Source organism: Netta rufina, assembly GCF_964035555.1.
Source record: "Netta rufina genome assembly, chromosome: 2".
NCBI classification, from domain to species: domain Eukaryota; kingdom Metazoa; phylum Chordata; class Aves; order Anseriformes; family Anatidae; genus Netta; species Netta rufina.
In genome coordinates this window covers 3,247,515-3,261,777 of record NC_140124.1, presented here as the reverse complement: position 1 = coordinate 3,261,777, position 14,263 = coordinate 3,247,515, and the positions used below count along the sequence as shown (strand labels likewise).

Below are 14,263 nucleotides of genomic sequence, written 5' to 3'. Positions count from 1 at the left end.
ATGATCTTCTGCACCCTAAAAAACACAATGCTAGTAAAATAATGTTGTCACTCTTTTATAGATACAGTCAGTCTAAGCCTTTGTTGTTCATTGAGCCTCCCTATTCTCCCATTCACAAAGATGAAACCGTATTGACTACAGGGAACATGCTTGCTCTTGTAAACAGAGAAACTGGACCTGGTCTGAGATTTTTAAAGACATTTTGGCCATTCAAGGCAGATGGAGAAAGAGTTTTTAACCAAACACATTAGATAAGTGCAAGGTGCTGCACCTGGGTCGGGGCAATCCCAGACAGGAGTACAGACTGGGAGAAAAACGCACACACACACAGAAAACCAAAGTAAAAGCCAAAATTTCTGCTGACTACAGCAGGAATGTAGAAACCCACTCTCCTCTACATACCTAAAGGCAGGTTTTAATCCTTGTTTCAGTGCCTGGTGGAAAAGCACTGCACACAACCCAGGACTACAGTAAAAGCCTGGGTGATTTATTTCTGCCACATCCATATTACTTCTGGGCTTATTCCCCATTCATAGCCAAGCTGAGGTCTCTGCTGTGCTCACTGGCCTAGCACAACAGACTTTAAAAGGTTCTAATGTAACTGCAAAATATTTAATTAAAAAGAACTATCATAGATTAAGGCCAACTCACCTGCCACTTGCTCCGAGTCACAATGAATTTGAGCTGCTTGGTGTTAATGAAATGAGCTGTTTCAAGTGGGAGATTGTGCTGCCAGGTAGAAAGGAGAGGAAAATCAGTGGTTAAAGATCCTGACTGCATTTCCAGAGAAGCTGTTGTTGTTTGTTTTGTTTTGTTTTGTTTTTAAGGACTGACTCCTTCCAGAATTGTTTAATTTAGGAAAGTTATAATAGAACAAATTCTACAATCTCATTATGGCTACATTGTAGGCAATATCAGTTTTTCAATGATAAAAGCAAGCCTTGTTCAATGTACGTGATTCAGTAAATTTCCTTAATTATTATTTCATTTTTTTTTCATTTTTTTTTTTTTTGTCTTCCTCCTTAGAGATTTATGGCACCTAAATATAAACCATAACTTCCTTCTGAAAATCCAGTTTCCTCTGTATACAGACATGTTATATTTGCTCATGTCAGTAGTAATCTTTCGAAAGGAAAGATATCCTGGCAAGTAAACACTACTGTGTCTCCTCTTTCTGGAGAGCCATGCCTGCATTTCTGTACAGGACAGAAAGTAAAAGAGAAAAAATAAAACAGCAAATAATTATCAAGCAGCCTCAATAAGTTATCAAGAGCTGCCCCTTCAAAGGTCTTTTTCATCCTAAATTCATTTTTATGGTTTTAGTAAAGAACAAGGGCAAACTTACCATGAACCACTTGTGGGACAGACAGTCCAAAGCGCTAGGCCTGTCTCTGATAAGAGAAAAGGCAAGTATTTTAGTAGCAAGTCACTTCAAACAGCAACCACAAAATCTTCTTGAATGGGCCTGCTTCGTATGGACACATGTATACACATTTGTGTATGCTATTTTGCTTCTGTTTTTGGAGTTTAGAAGCCACCGAGACAGAAAGAAGTTTTTAACCCAAGATTTCCACAGGAAAATCCCACATTTCCAGCAGGAAGATCCCACAGCACACTGTAGGGAGCCTGTTCAAGGGCATCAAGAGCAGTCCCACGAGTGACTCTGACTCTTTAAAGGACCAAAGCAAAAATAGCTTTGGCATCAGGCAGAAAGAATAGAAATGAAATTAAACAGCCATGACCTCTATACATGCCTTCAAGCTTCCTTTTGTGCTTGAGACTGCTTAATAAATGTGGTTCATATTGTTTAATTCCCCCATAACTCCCTCTGTAGCAGTGCTAGCTCTTCCCACTTCCCCATGTCATTTCAGAAACTCATCTGCCTGGAGCTAGGGACTAAAGACATTGCCATACCAGAAGCAGAGCTCTTTGGCTGTGCTCTGGGTAGTGAAACTGTGTTCTGGGTAGTGAATAAAGAAGAATTAGGGCATTACACACCACACCTTGCTCAACTGTCCACTTTTCAAAGCAACTGAAGCTCTGATGAGCTGAGATCTGCCTGCTAAGACACCAGCATCTTTGTAGGAAGCACGAAAATGCACTTACTTGGGGTGCTGCTGTAGGATCCACTTTATAAAATCCTTTGCATCTTCACTCAGGTGAACAAAATCAGGGATAGTCCATGAAATTTCTCCATTTTGGATATTTAGAAGTGTTCCTCTGTCGTTCTCCCCGGCAAATGGAGACTTGCATGTTAGGCTTTTTCATTGAATGCCATAAAGTAAAAGGAGACAGACTTTAGATTTTACTTGCTGTTCAACAATAGGAGCACACATTTATGTGGGGCTTGAAGAGGCCTGAGGGACTCCATGCGTGGGACTTGCAATGCTTGTGAACAGTGTATCCATTAACAGAGCATCTTTTACTACAGCATTACTCAACATCTGACTGAATTATTTATCCCTTACTCACAGATAAGGAATTTAGGGTCTGACTTTTCACAGCTACAGTAGGATGGTGGCTAAAATGAGCAAGATAAAGACTGAACCCAATCCATCGCTCTCACTGCTGAGGAGAGCAGCTGTCAAGTCCTTAGGCGGGGACAGTGACCAAAGCCCTTGGTGACACAGAAAAGAGTGACCGAAAGAGAAAATAAAATAAATCGCCGAAGGACTTGATGCTTCACTCATTCAGATCCCTCACTGGAAGGTGCTGGAGGGCTCTGACTGGCAAGGGGATGTTGAATAAGTATGTCCAAGCAGATTTATTTACCTTAAATATGTGATGACTCCAACAGCCCTGAGGAGAGAAAGAACACAAATGTCAGACGTCCATCACTTTCTCCCTCCTTCTCAAGCACACAGCCCCTTTTCCTGCCACTAGACACCTTAGCACAGTAAGATAACTTTCTACTCCCCACCTTTCCAAGGAAAATAAATCCCAAAAGCTTTTGCTTTCACCTTTTTTTTTTTTTTTTTTTTTTTTCTTTCAGCATTTTATAAGATTGGTCTCAAGTATTCCTCCATTTTTAAAGCACAGGTAGAGGCAAAGACTCAAAATACTTTTTAGAGACTGTTTGCCTTTTCTAGAAAGCCTCCTGGGATCGTTCTCTCTAGTTGCTGCCTCTTTATGAAAGATCGGCTTCTCTAAGATGCTCCTTTGCATTAATTAGCTATCAGAGTTCAATAATGAGTGACCAAAATAGAAAGAAGAAGCTTTAAATAGCTTCTTAAATAGGGTTCCTTAAAAAATAGTTCCTTAAATAGAGTTTGGGATTCTCCATGTTCACTTTTAGTGTCTTTTCATATCATCACGAGTCCAGTTACTCATTAAATGTTAACTTTTTTACTGCACCTTCTCTATCAACGTGCAGTATTACTCACTTGCAGTGCCCTGTTTGTACCTATAAGCGTGTGGTACATTGCAGACATTGCAGGTATGACCAACAGCATGTGATTCTGCACAACAGTATCCCCATAGAGGATACTGAGCTTGTGATAATGAAGCCTATCCACTGCAAAATAGTTTGATGTATCTACAATGAATTACCCTATGGAGTGAATGTGCATACAGTACAAGGTCACAAGGTATTCCTAAGAAAACATTTATTTCAATCTAGAAGCCCCAAATTCTGGCAGTCTAGTGCAAAAGGTTTTTAGAAAGACAATAGGTTACCAGATATCAGTTGCTTTTGACACTGGTGACTGAGAAACAATTTCTGGGGCAACAAACTCTGGAGACCCATATCTGCTGAACTGGGGCTCAAAGGGGGTGATCTTCTGAGCAAATCCAAAGTCACAGATCTTAAGGTCTTCCCTTTCAGGATAAACCATGAGGATATTCAGAGGCTGGTAAAATAAAAATAAAATAATAAAATAAAATAAATCAAAATAAATTATAAAATAAGCAAACTTTTATTGAGAATGGGAAATATTTTCAGTTGTAAGAACAAATCAAATGGAAAACACCCATTCCCTGGCCAACAAGAAGCAACGACAAACTAGACCTGTCACTGCACATTACCTTGATGTCCAAATGTAGGATGTTGTTGTCATGAAGATATTTGACTCCTTCCAAAATTTGCTTGATATACAATTTGACCTAAAAAAAACATCAAGATATTAAACAACTAGTCATTAAAGCATTAAACATTAATATTAAATTAAGAAGGTCCCTGATTCCACCAATGGTTTCATTTTTTTTTTCTGTGTAAGAGAGGAAGAGACTGAACAAGGAATACTTTTAAAACTGAACTGGATTTCTTATATTAGTTCTTGCAGTTGAAATAAGATGTGAACTAAACACTACTGTGTGGAATGAAGCTGTGCCTAATGGGAGAAAGCCCTAATTGAATTGAAAATTGAAAAAATCAATTTTAGCAATAAATATGGGAAACCTGGCTACTAGACAGGAGATGTGAAACATTTTGAGCTTTGTGTACCAAATATTAAAAAAAACAAACCCACCATCTTAGAAACTTTAATTTCAGCCCTTGGATACCCGTACAATTGTGAAGGGATGAAGCGTTCAAAGCATTACAATATTAAACAAGTGAAGATATGGGATCTCCAGGTGACAGAGAGCAAAGAAATGGTGCATCAGCAAACAGTGTGTGTATTAGGCTGAACGTGATGCTGGTGTACAAAATCACTGGTAGTTTCTAGTCATTCCCTGAAGAAACTGGGCAATAAAAGCTGATGGGAACACACTTTAAATCCTGATTCTCTTTTAACAGATTATCAATGGCTCAGAGATATTCCTCACATTGGAAAAAGAAAATGCAGCTGGAAGTTATTCTCTGCTGAAGAAACAGGTGTTACCCACCAGCTCTAGACTTGCAAACGAGAAGGAAAGCTTACCTCTGCTTCAGTGACGACACTCTTCTTGAATAGACGGTCAAGGAGCTCCTCGCTGGAGCATCTCACAATGGCATTAAGGGCAAATACAGCTACAGGTAAATTACTATTTTTACTCTGTAGCCACCTCTGCTCAACTAACAGCGAGCAGAATTCATGAGATCTCATTGCAAACCGAGTCATTTGCTTCCAGATATTTCAGAAAAGATCTTTGGTGCTTAACAACCCGTTCCCATTTGTGTATGTAAGTATCATAGCTTTTCCTAAAACATCAGAAACATAGTACTTCAGTGAGGAGTGCACATAGCTATGTTATCCTGTAGAGTGGGGAAAGATTTTTTGTTTTGTTTTGTTTTGTTTTATTTTAATCTCAGGCAAAAACTAAAAATGGCTCTTTGCTTTGTTATTTAATAACTGAGGTCTGCCTGAGGAACCGAATACTTCCCAGCCTCCTCAGAGAAGAAGCACAGAAAAGGATACAACTCCAGAATCAAAATCAGGGTCTTCCGTGTTTCAAACTGATCCAGCAGCCTGGTAATTCTGTCGTGGGACAGAGAGGCAAGAATATCCCTCTCCTGATGTGCACGAGCCTTCGTTTTGCTTCGCAGAGGGATGAATTTGGCAGCACAAGACACTCGGTTCCCTTTATGCACAACTCGTTTCACAAAGCTGAAGCACCCCCTGTGTAAAATCAAAGGACAAGCCCTGCTCAGACTCGGTTCAAAGCCCCCTGCACTGCAGGTGTGGACCTTTCCACTCCCCAGCCTTTTTCAGCTCCTACTGCTCAGGGCTGAAACTCTCCACCAAAGCTGATTTTCCTGTGTGCGAGCTGCTATTGCCCTCTCCCGGCTGTCTCCAAAACTAAGCAATGAGTTCCCATCGAAGGAAAAGGAATTTCAGGTGCTGAAGGTTTGTGCTGGCAAAGGCTGATGCTATTGGACCCCTTGGATGGACACAGTGCTTGTAAGTACATTGCTGTGGGCTTTTGAGGCTAATATTGCCCAAGGGCCATACCTGGGCACCTTTTCTGCCAGCTTCTGGCTGGTATTTCTCTGGTTGGAGCCACCTGGACCTACGGGCTCTATGGACTCTCCCAGCCTGGCAGAAAGCTCAGAAAAGTGTTTCCAGCCCACCTGCAGTGGGGTGACCTTCCACTTCTGCCAGTCCTTTCCCCATTCCCTGCTTTTTCACAGCTGGGACCCCCTTCTGCCTCTGTTTGCTGCTGCTCAGCAGCTGAGATGGGCAATTAGCTGTACTCCTGTGTGATGCTGTAACATTGGGAAATTCCTTTACCTTCCAATCTCCTGCTTAACCTCGTACAGGGAATGGAGTTTTCTCCGAGTGGCCACTTTTTTTGCTGCTTGGTCTTTCTTAGCTTTGGAAATGAAGAAAAATGTAAGGGTTAATATTCAGATCATGATATATACCAGTATATAAAGTTACCTCAGGACAGGGTAAAGCAAGAAACTACACAGGGCTCCTCTAAACTTCTGCACAGAATTAGGTGCAGTTCTCTGATGACAAAACCTGCCAACACAATCACTGGGGTTGCATCTTCACCTGACAACAATCAGAGGACTCAGGCTAAAGAGCAGACCACCACCAGAGGCAAGCCCCCACTTATTTCTGTGGCCCATTATATCTGTTCATCATATGGTCTCAAGCAGGGAAAAAAAGCGAACAAACTCCTTTGCCCATCTGTATAGGTGATTAGATCATTTACTTTTATACTGGATCACACCATACCATTAATATCCAACTGCTAGGTAGGAGTACATGTCAGAAACCATACAAGTACCAGAAAAAGATGGCAACAGTATAAATATTTCAGGGGCTATCACATCAACTCCTGCAGCTGAAAGAATGACGTTACCTTCATGTACAACAAGCTCAGCTTTGCACAAAACCTCCCCTCCTGCATTTTTGGCTACACAGGTATAGACACCACCATCTTCTGAGCCAACGTTGTCCAGGATTAAGAAATATGTTGTGCCTGCCATCCCTTGGTACAGCCTGTTGCTGTCTGTCAGCAGTGAAGTGCCCTGAAAGAATGAAAGGACTTTTTGGTACTAGAAAACCAAGATGGAAACATATTTCTCCTCTTCAATGAAATGGAAAGAAAAACAGATGCTGGCTGAAGAAGTCCTCATGGCTGTTTCTCTTTGTTACACAACTTTTATTTTATTTTATTTTATTTTATTTTATTTTATTTTATTTTATTTTATTTTATTTTATTTTATTTTATTTTATTTTATTTTATTTTATTTTATTTTATTTTATTTTATTTTCATTAATTATAATTATGAACGTTTTTTTCATAGGAATACAGGCTTGGGAGGGATCACCAGGGCTATGTGGTTTATGTTTCATCTCTTCCAACACACCAAGCCTGGGCAGTCAGCCCAGGGAGCACAAAAATCAGCAGCGTTGTTCCTGCCTGGTCTCCAGTTTGTGCTGGCATGCATTCTGCTTTACACCCATAAATGCCATAAAAAAAGATTACAGGACGGGATGTATGACATAGAGGGCAGATTAGATTATGAAGATGTGCAGATCTTATGAGACCATTTGACTGGGCAGTAAAAAATGTTAGATGAAATTTAATACAGATAAAACATAAAGTGATGCAACCCTGTTTCTCCATAAGAAACGATGGGCTGTGAGCTGTTCTTTACTACACTGCAGCAAAACTTTGAATTACAACAGATCACTGCATGGCAACAGCAGCTGCCAGATGGCAGTCAAAAAAAAAAAAACCACAAAAAACAGCAACAGCAAAAAATACATACCAGATGTTAGAAATTATTAGGGAAGAAACATGGAAGGTGATAGAAAGTACCATTTTATAAATCCTAGGTTTGTCAACGGTGAGGAACTGTTGCAGCAATGCTGTCTCTGTAATAGCTTCCAGACAAGGACTGATAGAGCAAGCTGGGGCTTTTCAGCCTGGAAGGGAGGCTTTAGCAATGCGATATGACAGAGCTGTCTAAAATTCTGAATAGTTTGGAAAGAGTGGGTAAGGACAGACTTTTTCTGATACAAGAATTAAGGGCACTCACAGAACACTGTATGATGCTTTGGGCAACATACTATTGTTGGATTGAACTCCTTGCCAAAGGACACTGCATGCAAGAAGCTTACATTGGTGCAAGGGGAGACTAAATAAATGTATGGAGGAGTGCTTTGTTATGGGTTAGTGAACAGGTGAAAGTTCATCAAGTTCAGGATAATCCTGAGCTGAAAATGTTAGAGACTGGGAGAACACCAACAGGATATATCACATATTCTTGCCTTGTTCTTATCTTTTCAATGTGTTCAGGTATGTGTAGGTGTGCACATGTAGGTACAGGAGGGGGTTGTTTGTTTTTTAAGGTTATTTTATTTGTCTGAGTAGCTTATCCTTGCCCTTCCTATACAGAAGGTAGAAAAAAATAGAATAAAAATGTTGTGAACAAAAACAGTTTTTTGGACAGAAGAGTTCCAGACAATCATTATGGAACAACACTGGCTTGTTCGAGGGGCACAGCAATATTCTGGGGAACAATAAATGATTTCTGGTTCCTTTCCATTGGATCACTTACAGTCCTTACTCACACTCAGTTTACTCAGTTTATAGAAGAGGTACAGAGCCTGGAAATCAGCTGACAATTGCAAAACCATTCTGAAGCCCATTCGTGACCCCAAAACTATAGCACACATCTTGGTGGCTCTCAGACAGACACCTCCTGCCCACCTAGGTCTCCCAACCTCTCTGTTCATCCTCCCTGTGAAAGGAGCCTCAGTGACACTGGAGACAAGACAAAGCAAGGTGCATGATTGGTGTTCCAAGGAGACCTGCAACTGACTCAGCATCTACAGATACGACCCAGAATCAGTGTAAGAGGTGTAAGATGAAAGAATAAATATATTTTCCCCACGGAAGTACTGCTTTGCAGTCCTTTCCACAGTCCAGGGAAACGTCTGCACTTACCTTAAACCACAACACAGTAGGCTGAGGGGTTCCTTCAATGACTGCCTGAAATTTGGCACGCTCCCCAGCATTCACCTGCACGTCCTCTATTGTCACTTGCATATAGGGAGGACCTGGTGAAACACAAAAGTCTGAGGCATTCATGATACCATAACTTTGTCCACAGTGTGCTGCTTTAGGTTGAGTTACTCAAATGGGATTTCCATGACCAACAATTTTGGATATGGTATTGTCTTAATATCAAATCAAGAGATATCGTAGTAATATTTCTGGGCTTCTTTATATTGGCATTACCTTTAGGCTTCTTATCTTCATGCTTATATGTTACTTTTTGTTTAATAAACAGTTATTGGTCAAGACATTGAATTATTTCAAAACAAAAACCACCGCCACCAGAACAGTCAATGAGAGATATCAGCCAAAGAGAAGACAATCGACAATCGCAGGATTTGGGAAATTGAAATAAGTCTCTTCCTTACTTGTTGGGGTCTTATCCTCAGTCTTGTACACACGAGTTCTTTCCGTGGTCTCAATATAAACTTCCTTGTGTATGTCCCAGACCACATCTTCTTCTCTTCTGTACCAGTCTCCTGCCCCCGCAGCTGGTGGTGTTCTTTCATAAAGAAAAGATCATTACACAGTCACACATAACTGCAGGGATATAGGATTATACCTTGCCATCGATCTATGTGTTTAACCACCAGGCAAAACAATACTACTTAAAATTAATAAAAGAAGAATTTAGTTTTGGTGGAATTAATTTCTCCCCAACCATTTATATCCTTCTTGCACACTGCATGCATGAACAGGGCTCTGAAAACGATAACAAACCTACAAGAACCAGTTCAAGTCACCACCTGCTTCTCTACAGAGGACTGGCTTTTCTGATAACGAAGTCTGCCACGTTTGGAAATCTGTGTACCAGAACCTGTATTCACCTGGAAATGGGAACAGTGCGCTCCTGAGCGCTCTCAGCTCCAGCCGCCGCCTCTTCATGGGAAAGGCCAAGGCTGGGTTTCGGTGCACGTGGCTCTTCAGCTGGAATCTGCCTTTGTGCTTTGTCTGGTGGCAGAAATAGGGAAAGTTAGACAGGTCACCTATGAGGGCACAGCTGAAACCAGGAGCGAAACTTTGGAGTCATCTCCAGTTTGCCTTGTGTCAAAGCTGAACCCATCTGACCTCAGCTGAGTGCAACTGAATTTAAGGGGGGAATTTGGCCCTTTTGAGAAGGCCATATGAAGCGAAGGGCTGCTTTTTATTATTTTTTATTTTTTATTTATATGAACCTTTCTGTAAAGAAACACATGCTAGCACAAATAGAAAAGGCAGTCAATAGGGACAAAAAGAAGTAGGATGACTGAAAGGAAAGTGTTAGTTCAGAGCATCCATTTTAGGAGATAATTGAACTTGGGTTCCACCAGTGTGTGACTATGATGAAATGCCTGGTGTTAGCTTTCTACACAAAAATAATACAATTAAGCTATGCATTGTAAGGACAGTTTTGGATTCACTGGTGCAATCAGATTGCATGGAGATAGACTAATTTGGAGGAGTAATCTGGTACACCTCCCTTGGGTTCTTGGAAAATGTCCCCATACAGCTCTTAAATTACACCAGAACAAGGTTTGGCAGCTGAACATTACGGGAAGGAGGAAATAAAAAGATGGAGGAGCTCGAAGGCAGATGAGATTTTTGTTTGTTTGTTTGTTATTATTACTAATTATTTGATTAGATATATCATCAAAAAGTGGTTTGAGCATCTATGCCAAAAGTACCTGGTTTTCTTTTGACACTGACCACTAGAGTTACACTCTAGAATAAAATTCATCTTTTCCATCTGAGAAAAGAGGAAATCAAGAGAAGACTTTTGCCAGCGGGAAGGAGCTTTTGGGGGAACATTCTGAGAATGTTTGGTGCAGGCTGGTTTTGGAAGAAAGCAGCAGTTTCTAGAAAGCACATAATACTGCTTTACTTTGATGAGCATGATTATTCAAAGCATTACTGGCAGGGTCAAAGATCCCAGCTGGGTGGAAAATGGTTTTGTGCTTTCCTGTTGCCAGCACTATCAAAATATTTGCCCTCTTTTTATTTAAAACATATAATCAAAGTGACAGTTGTCAAGCCTCCATCTTATTAAAATAATTCCCCTGTTGATAAGACCTTTAGCTGCCTCGAATGAAAGGACTGCAGAGCCATCACATTTGCTATTCTGTGTTCTCTGTAGTTGAGACTAAAGAAATAATCCATTTCATATTTTACTTCTGATGATTTTTAAATAATTCTGCTTCAGCAGATTATTTGCATGGATGACTTCCCACTCAAAGAACAACAACAAAAGGTCTTAAAATCCTGCCATTTTTAAGCAGATGCTTTGTGTCTGATTCCATTCAATGGCTCTGAAGTTTTAGACAAATATATTTATATATTTATATTTATTTTTTTTTTAACAGTGTCTGGAGTTTGAGGGCTGCAGGCTACCTGACAAGTCCTTTTAGGATCACCTTGGTGGAGGCCAGATGCTCTGACAGGACACAGACAGCTCAGACAAGTTGTTAGGGCAGAAGCACAAGGAGGAGCAGAAGGGCTGCAGCTTGTTCGTGCGTTTCAGAAACACCACAGACATGAAAGCCTCGTTCCCATGGCAAGAGACAGTCACACACATCATTGGTGTTAAGCAAATAAATTGCTGAGGAGTCTCCTCAAGCTCCAGGGCAAGCGAACTGCAGGTGAACTTGTGCCCTACATGCTGGAGAGCCTCTGGCAGTTGACGAAGGGCTCTTAAATCTCCAGCTTGTTTATGGCAGATGAGGAGAAAAACAATCTCCGTTCCCCACCACACCAAATCCCATTTCCAGAAAGATCTGCCCCAAGCTTCGTGCCAACCTAACCCCAACCCACAGCCCCACGTTTCCCTGGGTCCGAATGTCCTCTCTTACCCTGCAGCTGCTCAAAACAAAACGGAAAACCAAGGAGGAAAAAAAAATAAATCCTTATTTGTGTGTTCAGCATCATTGTCTCTCTCAACGTCCCTGTGACACGTTCCAGATTAATTCCAGACCTACCGTGCCCTCCAGCAGCCTGGGTTTGGGTGCTGGCTTCATGAACGGGAGGCGCAGCTGCTGCTCCCGAGTGGTCTGAGGGAACGGGCCCAGGAAGGCCATAGCCACCAGCTCCTTGCATGCCCGGGGGAAGAGTCACAAGCAGTGATGCCGAGTCCACAAGTTTCCTTAGAGCTGTCTTGATCTCCTGGTCAGCACGCTGAAGCGAGGCCTGGACAGAAGTCCCCCGCGCCGGCTGTGAGGAAGCCCTTCCTACAGACAAGAAGAACAGCTTTTCTCTCTTCAGCATAAAAAGAAAACAGCAGCAGCATCCAACCCCTCGCAAGCAGAAGAAACATCTGTCATCACGTCCTTCTCCCCTCACAGAGCAGGGAGATGATGCAGGAACGCTTATTCCAGCAGGAGGGAAGGTAGCTAAGACTCAGGACAAGGAGACTGGCACGACAAACTTTGGACAGACGCATCTCATGGGGACGAGGACACCGCACCACACCGCGTGTCCCTGGCCCCTCAGACAGTGGAAGGAGGGATTTATCTCCCCGCATTGGGATTCATCTCGACCCCACACTAGCTGGCCTGGCAAAAATACTTTCAATGAGAGCAGTGAAATGAAGCCAGAGGTGACCTGCTGTGCTGATACTGAGACTATGTGCGAGGAGGATGAAATTGTACCAAGGAAGGGGAAGGAGAAACGAGCACGTACCATGCTCGGTGGCGCCTCTGAAGAAGGGAGATAAGCCTGAAAGGTTGGCAAAAAAGAGTTTGAAGCTACTGATTGAAGAATAATGTATTTGTCCTCCTTTGCAATATTTAGGTTTGCACTGGAAAGTGCCTGAAACTTAAATTTGCACTCAGCTGTGTAAGATACTATAAGGGCAAGGCCAGCTGGTGTACACATTAATGCACAACAGATGTGGATAGGGAAGCATTACACACGGGAAGACATACCTTCTACCACAAGAAACTACAGTCCTGAAGGAAGAAAGAAGACGAAGCTTTCCAAACAAAAATGGATTTTGAACACACATATTTGCAGAACAGCCACCTGGGAGACAAATCCCACAGACTCCTCCCCAGCCAGCACTGGAAGAAGAAGCTAGGCAAGGTGGGATCAATGGATAATTCAGATTGGAGAGGACCTCAGGAGCTAATCACATCCAATCTCCTGCCCAGCACTCCTTCCCCAAAACATGAGGCACAACAAAAGGACAGATATCTAGGGATACCCTTAAAGACCCATCAAAAATGACAAAACCCATGTCAGAGTAAGACTATTCATCATGTTTACAATGTGATTGCTCACAAAGGAAGAGTACAAATGTGAATGATGTTGCAGTCCACGACAAAATGAGCTAAAAAGCTCTACTTTAGACATCTTATTCTGCTTGCCCAAACCTTAATTATTTTAAAAATATTTCATAAAGGAAGTAAAAAAAAGAAAAAATTCCCATGGGTAAAAGAAAAATAATTCTGATTGTATTCTTGAAGCAGAAAAAGTGACTCCCAGCCATACCAGGAATTGGTTCCCAGTGGGCCAAGATGCAGGGAGAGCAATCAGGATCTTGCTGAAAGAAAAAAATAAAGTCAGTGCATACACATGGTTCTGACTTTATTCATGTCATTCACATACAGCAGGTTCTGCAGCACTTTAGGCAGCCTTTAGGTAGCAAATTCACATGATAGACCTTAAGGTAAAGTTGAAGGCTAGGATTGGATCACCCCCTTTTAACACAAGTCACTTGAATTTATTTATTTTTTTTTCTACTGTCCTCCCCCCATAGTTATGGAATATTTCACTTCTGGGTCTGTTGATGGAAAAAACAAGTTTTGCTTACATGTCCCAGACTGCCCCATCAGCGGTCATCAGCACTGGGCTGGTGAAAGATCTTTAAATATTTCCCTAGAAAAATATTTTGATTCCCTGGAGTTCCTGTTATGATTGCTGCCAGCTGGTGCTGCCCTACCAGCTGGGCAGCTGCCAACAAGTGAGCCATTTGGAAAGGCATGAAACACCCTCGGTACCTCTCAAAGAGAAAACATATTTCAGTTTAACTACGACTTGTACTATTATGGTCAAAGGTGGTATTAAGTTCAAACTAAGAGAACTGGTGAAGCAAGAGGTTGTTGTCAGACATTCCAGGCCTAACAAGATAATGCAGGATTCGTGTTGCTAGTACCGTTGCTTTCTTCCCTACTTAATGATGTTACATACTGGGACTCAAGCTGTTGACCTGAGGAGCTTGAATATTAGCTAAGGTACATCAAACTAACACTGAGGCGATGACACTCCTGCAATGGGCAATGTGTTTGCCAGTCCTAAAATCTTGACCATGAACCTTTCCACCTCACATCTCCTCCAGCCAATAGCCAGGAACACA

At 41.7% G+C, this 14,263-nt stretch overlaps 1 protein-coding gene across 19 annotated transcripts in view; it reads right to left on the bottom strand.

The window, feature by feature from the left end:
• Nucleotides 1-14,263, bottom strand: part of OBSCN (obscurin, cytoskeletal calmodulin and titin-interacting RhoGEF) — a 185,493-nt gene that overhangs the window by 15,923 nt on the left and 155,307 nt on the right. For all 19 annotated transcript variants that reach the window (XM_084282486.1, XM_084282500.1, XM_084282501.1 and 16 more), the window contains 14 exons: nt 11,889-12,137; nt 9,765-9,888; nt 9,306-9,439; nt 8,827-8,939; nt 6,730-6,898; nt 6,150-6,231; nt 5,337-5,537; nt 4,860-4,920; nt 4,024-4,101; nt 3,676-3,848; nt 2,773-2,799; nt 2,107-2,259; nt 1,346-1,391; nt 652-729 (listed from right to left, as the gene is read on the bottom strand). In XM_084282486.1, coding sequence (XP_084138612.1) covers nt 652-729; nt 1,346-1,391; nt 2,107-2,259; nt 2,773-2,799; nt 3,676-3,848; nt 4,024-4,101; nt 4,860-4,920; nt 5,337-5,537; nt 6,150-6,231; nt 6,730-6,898; nt 8,827-8,939; nt 9,306-9,439; nt 9,765-9,888; nt 11,889-12,137 — 1,688 coding nt within the window. The remainder of the gene's footprint in view (nt 1-651; nt 730-1,345; nt 1,392-2,106; nt 2,260-2,772; nt 2,800-3,675; nt 3,849-4,023; nt 4,102-4,859; nt 4,921-5,336; nt 5,538-6,149; nt 6,232-6,729; nt 6,899-8,826; nt 8,940-9,305; nt 9,440-9,764; nt 9,889-11,888; nt 12,138-14,263) is intronic.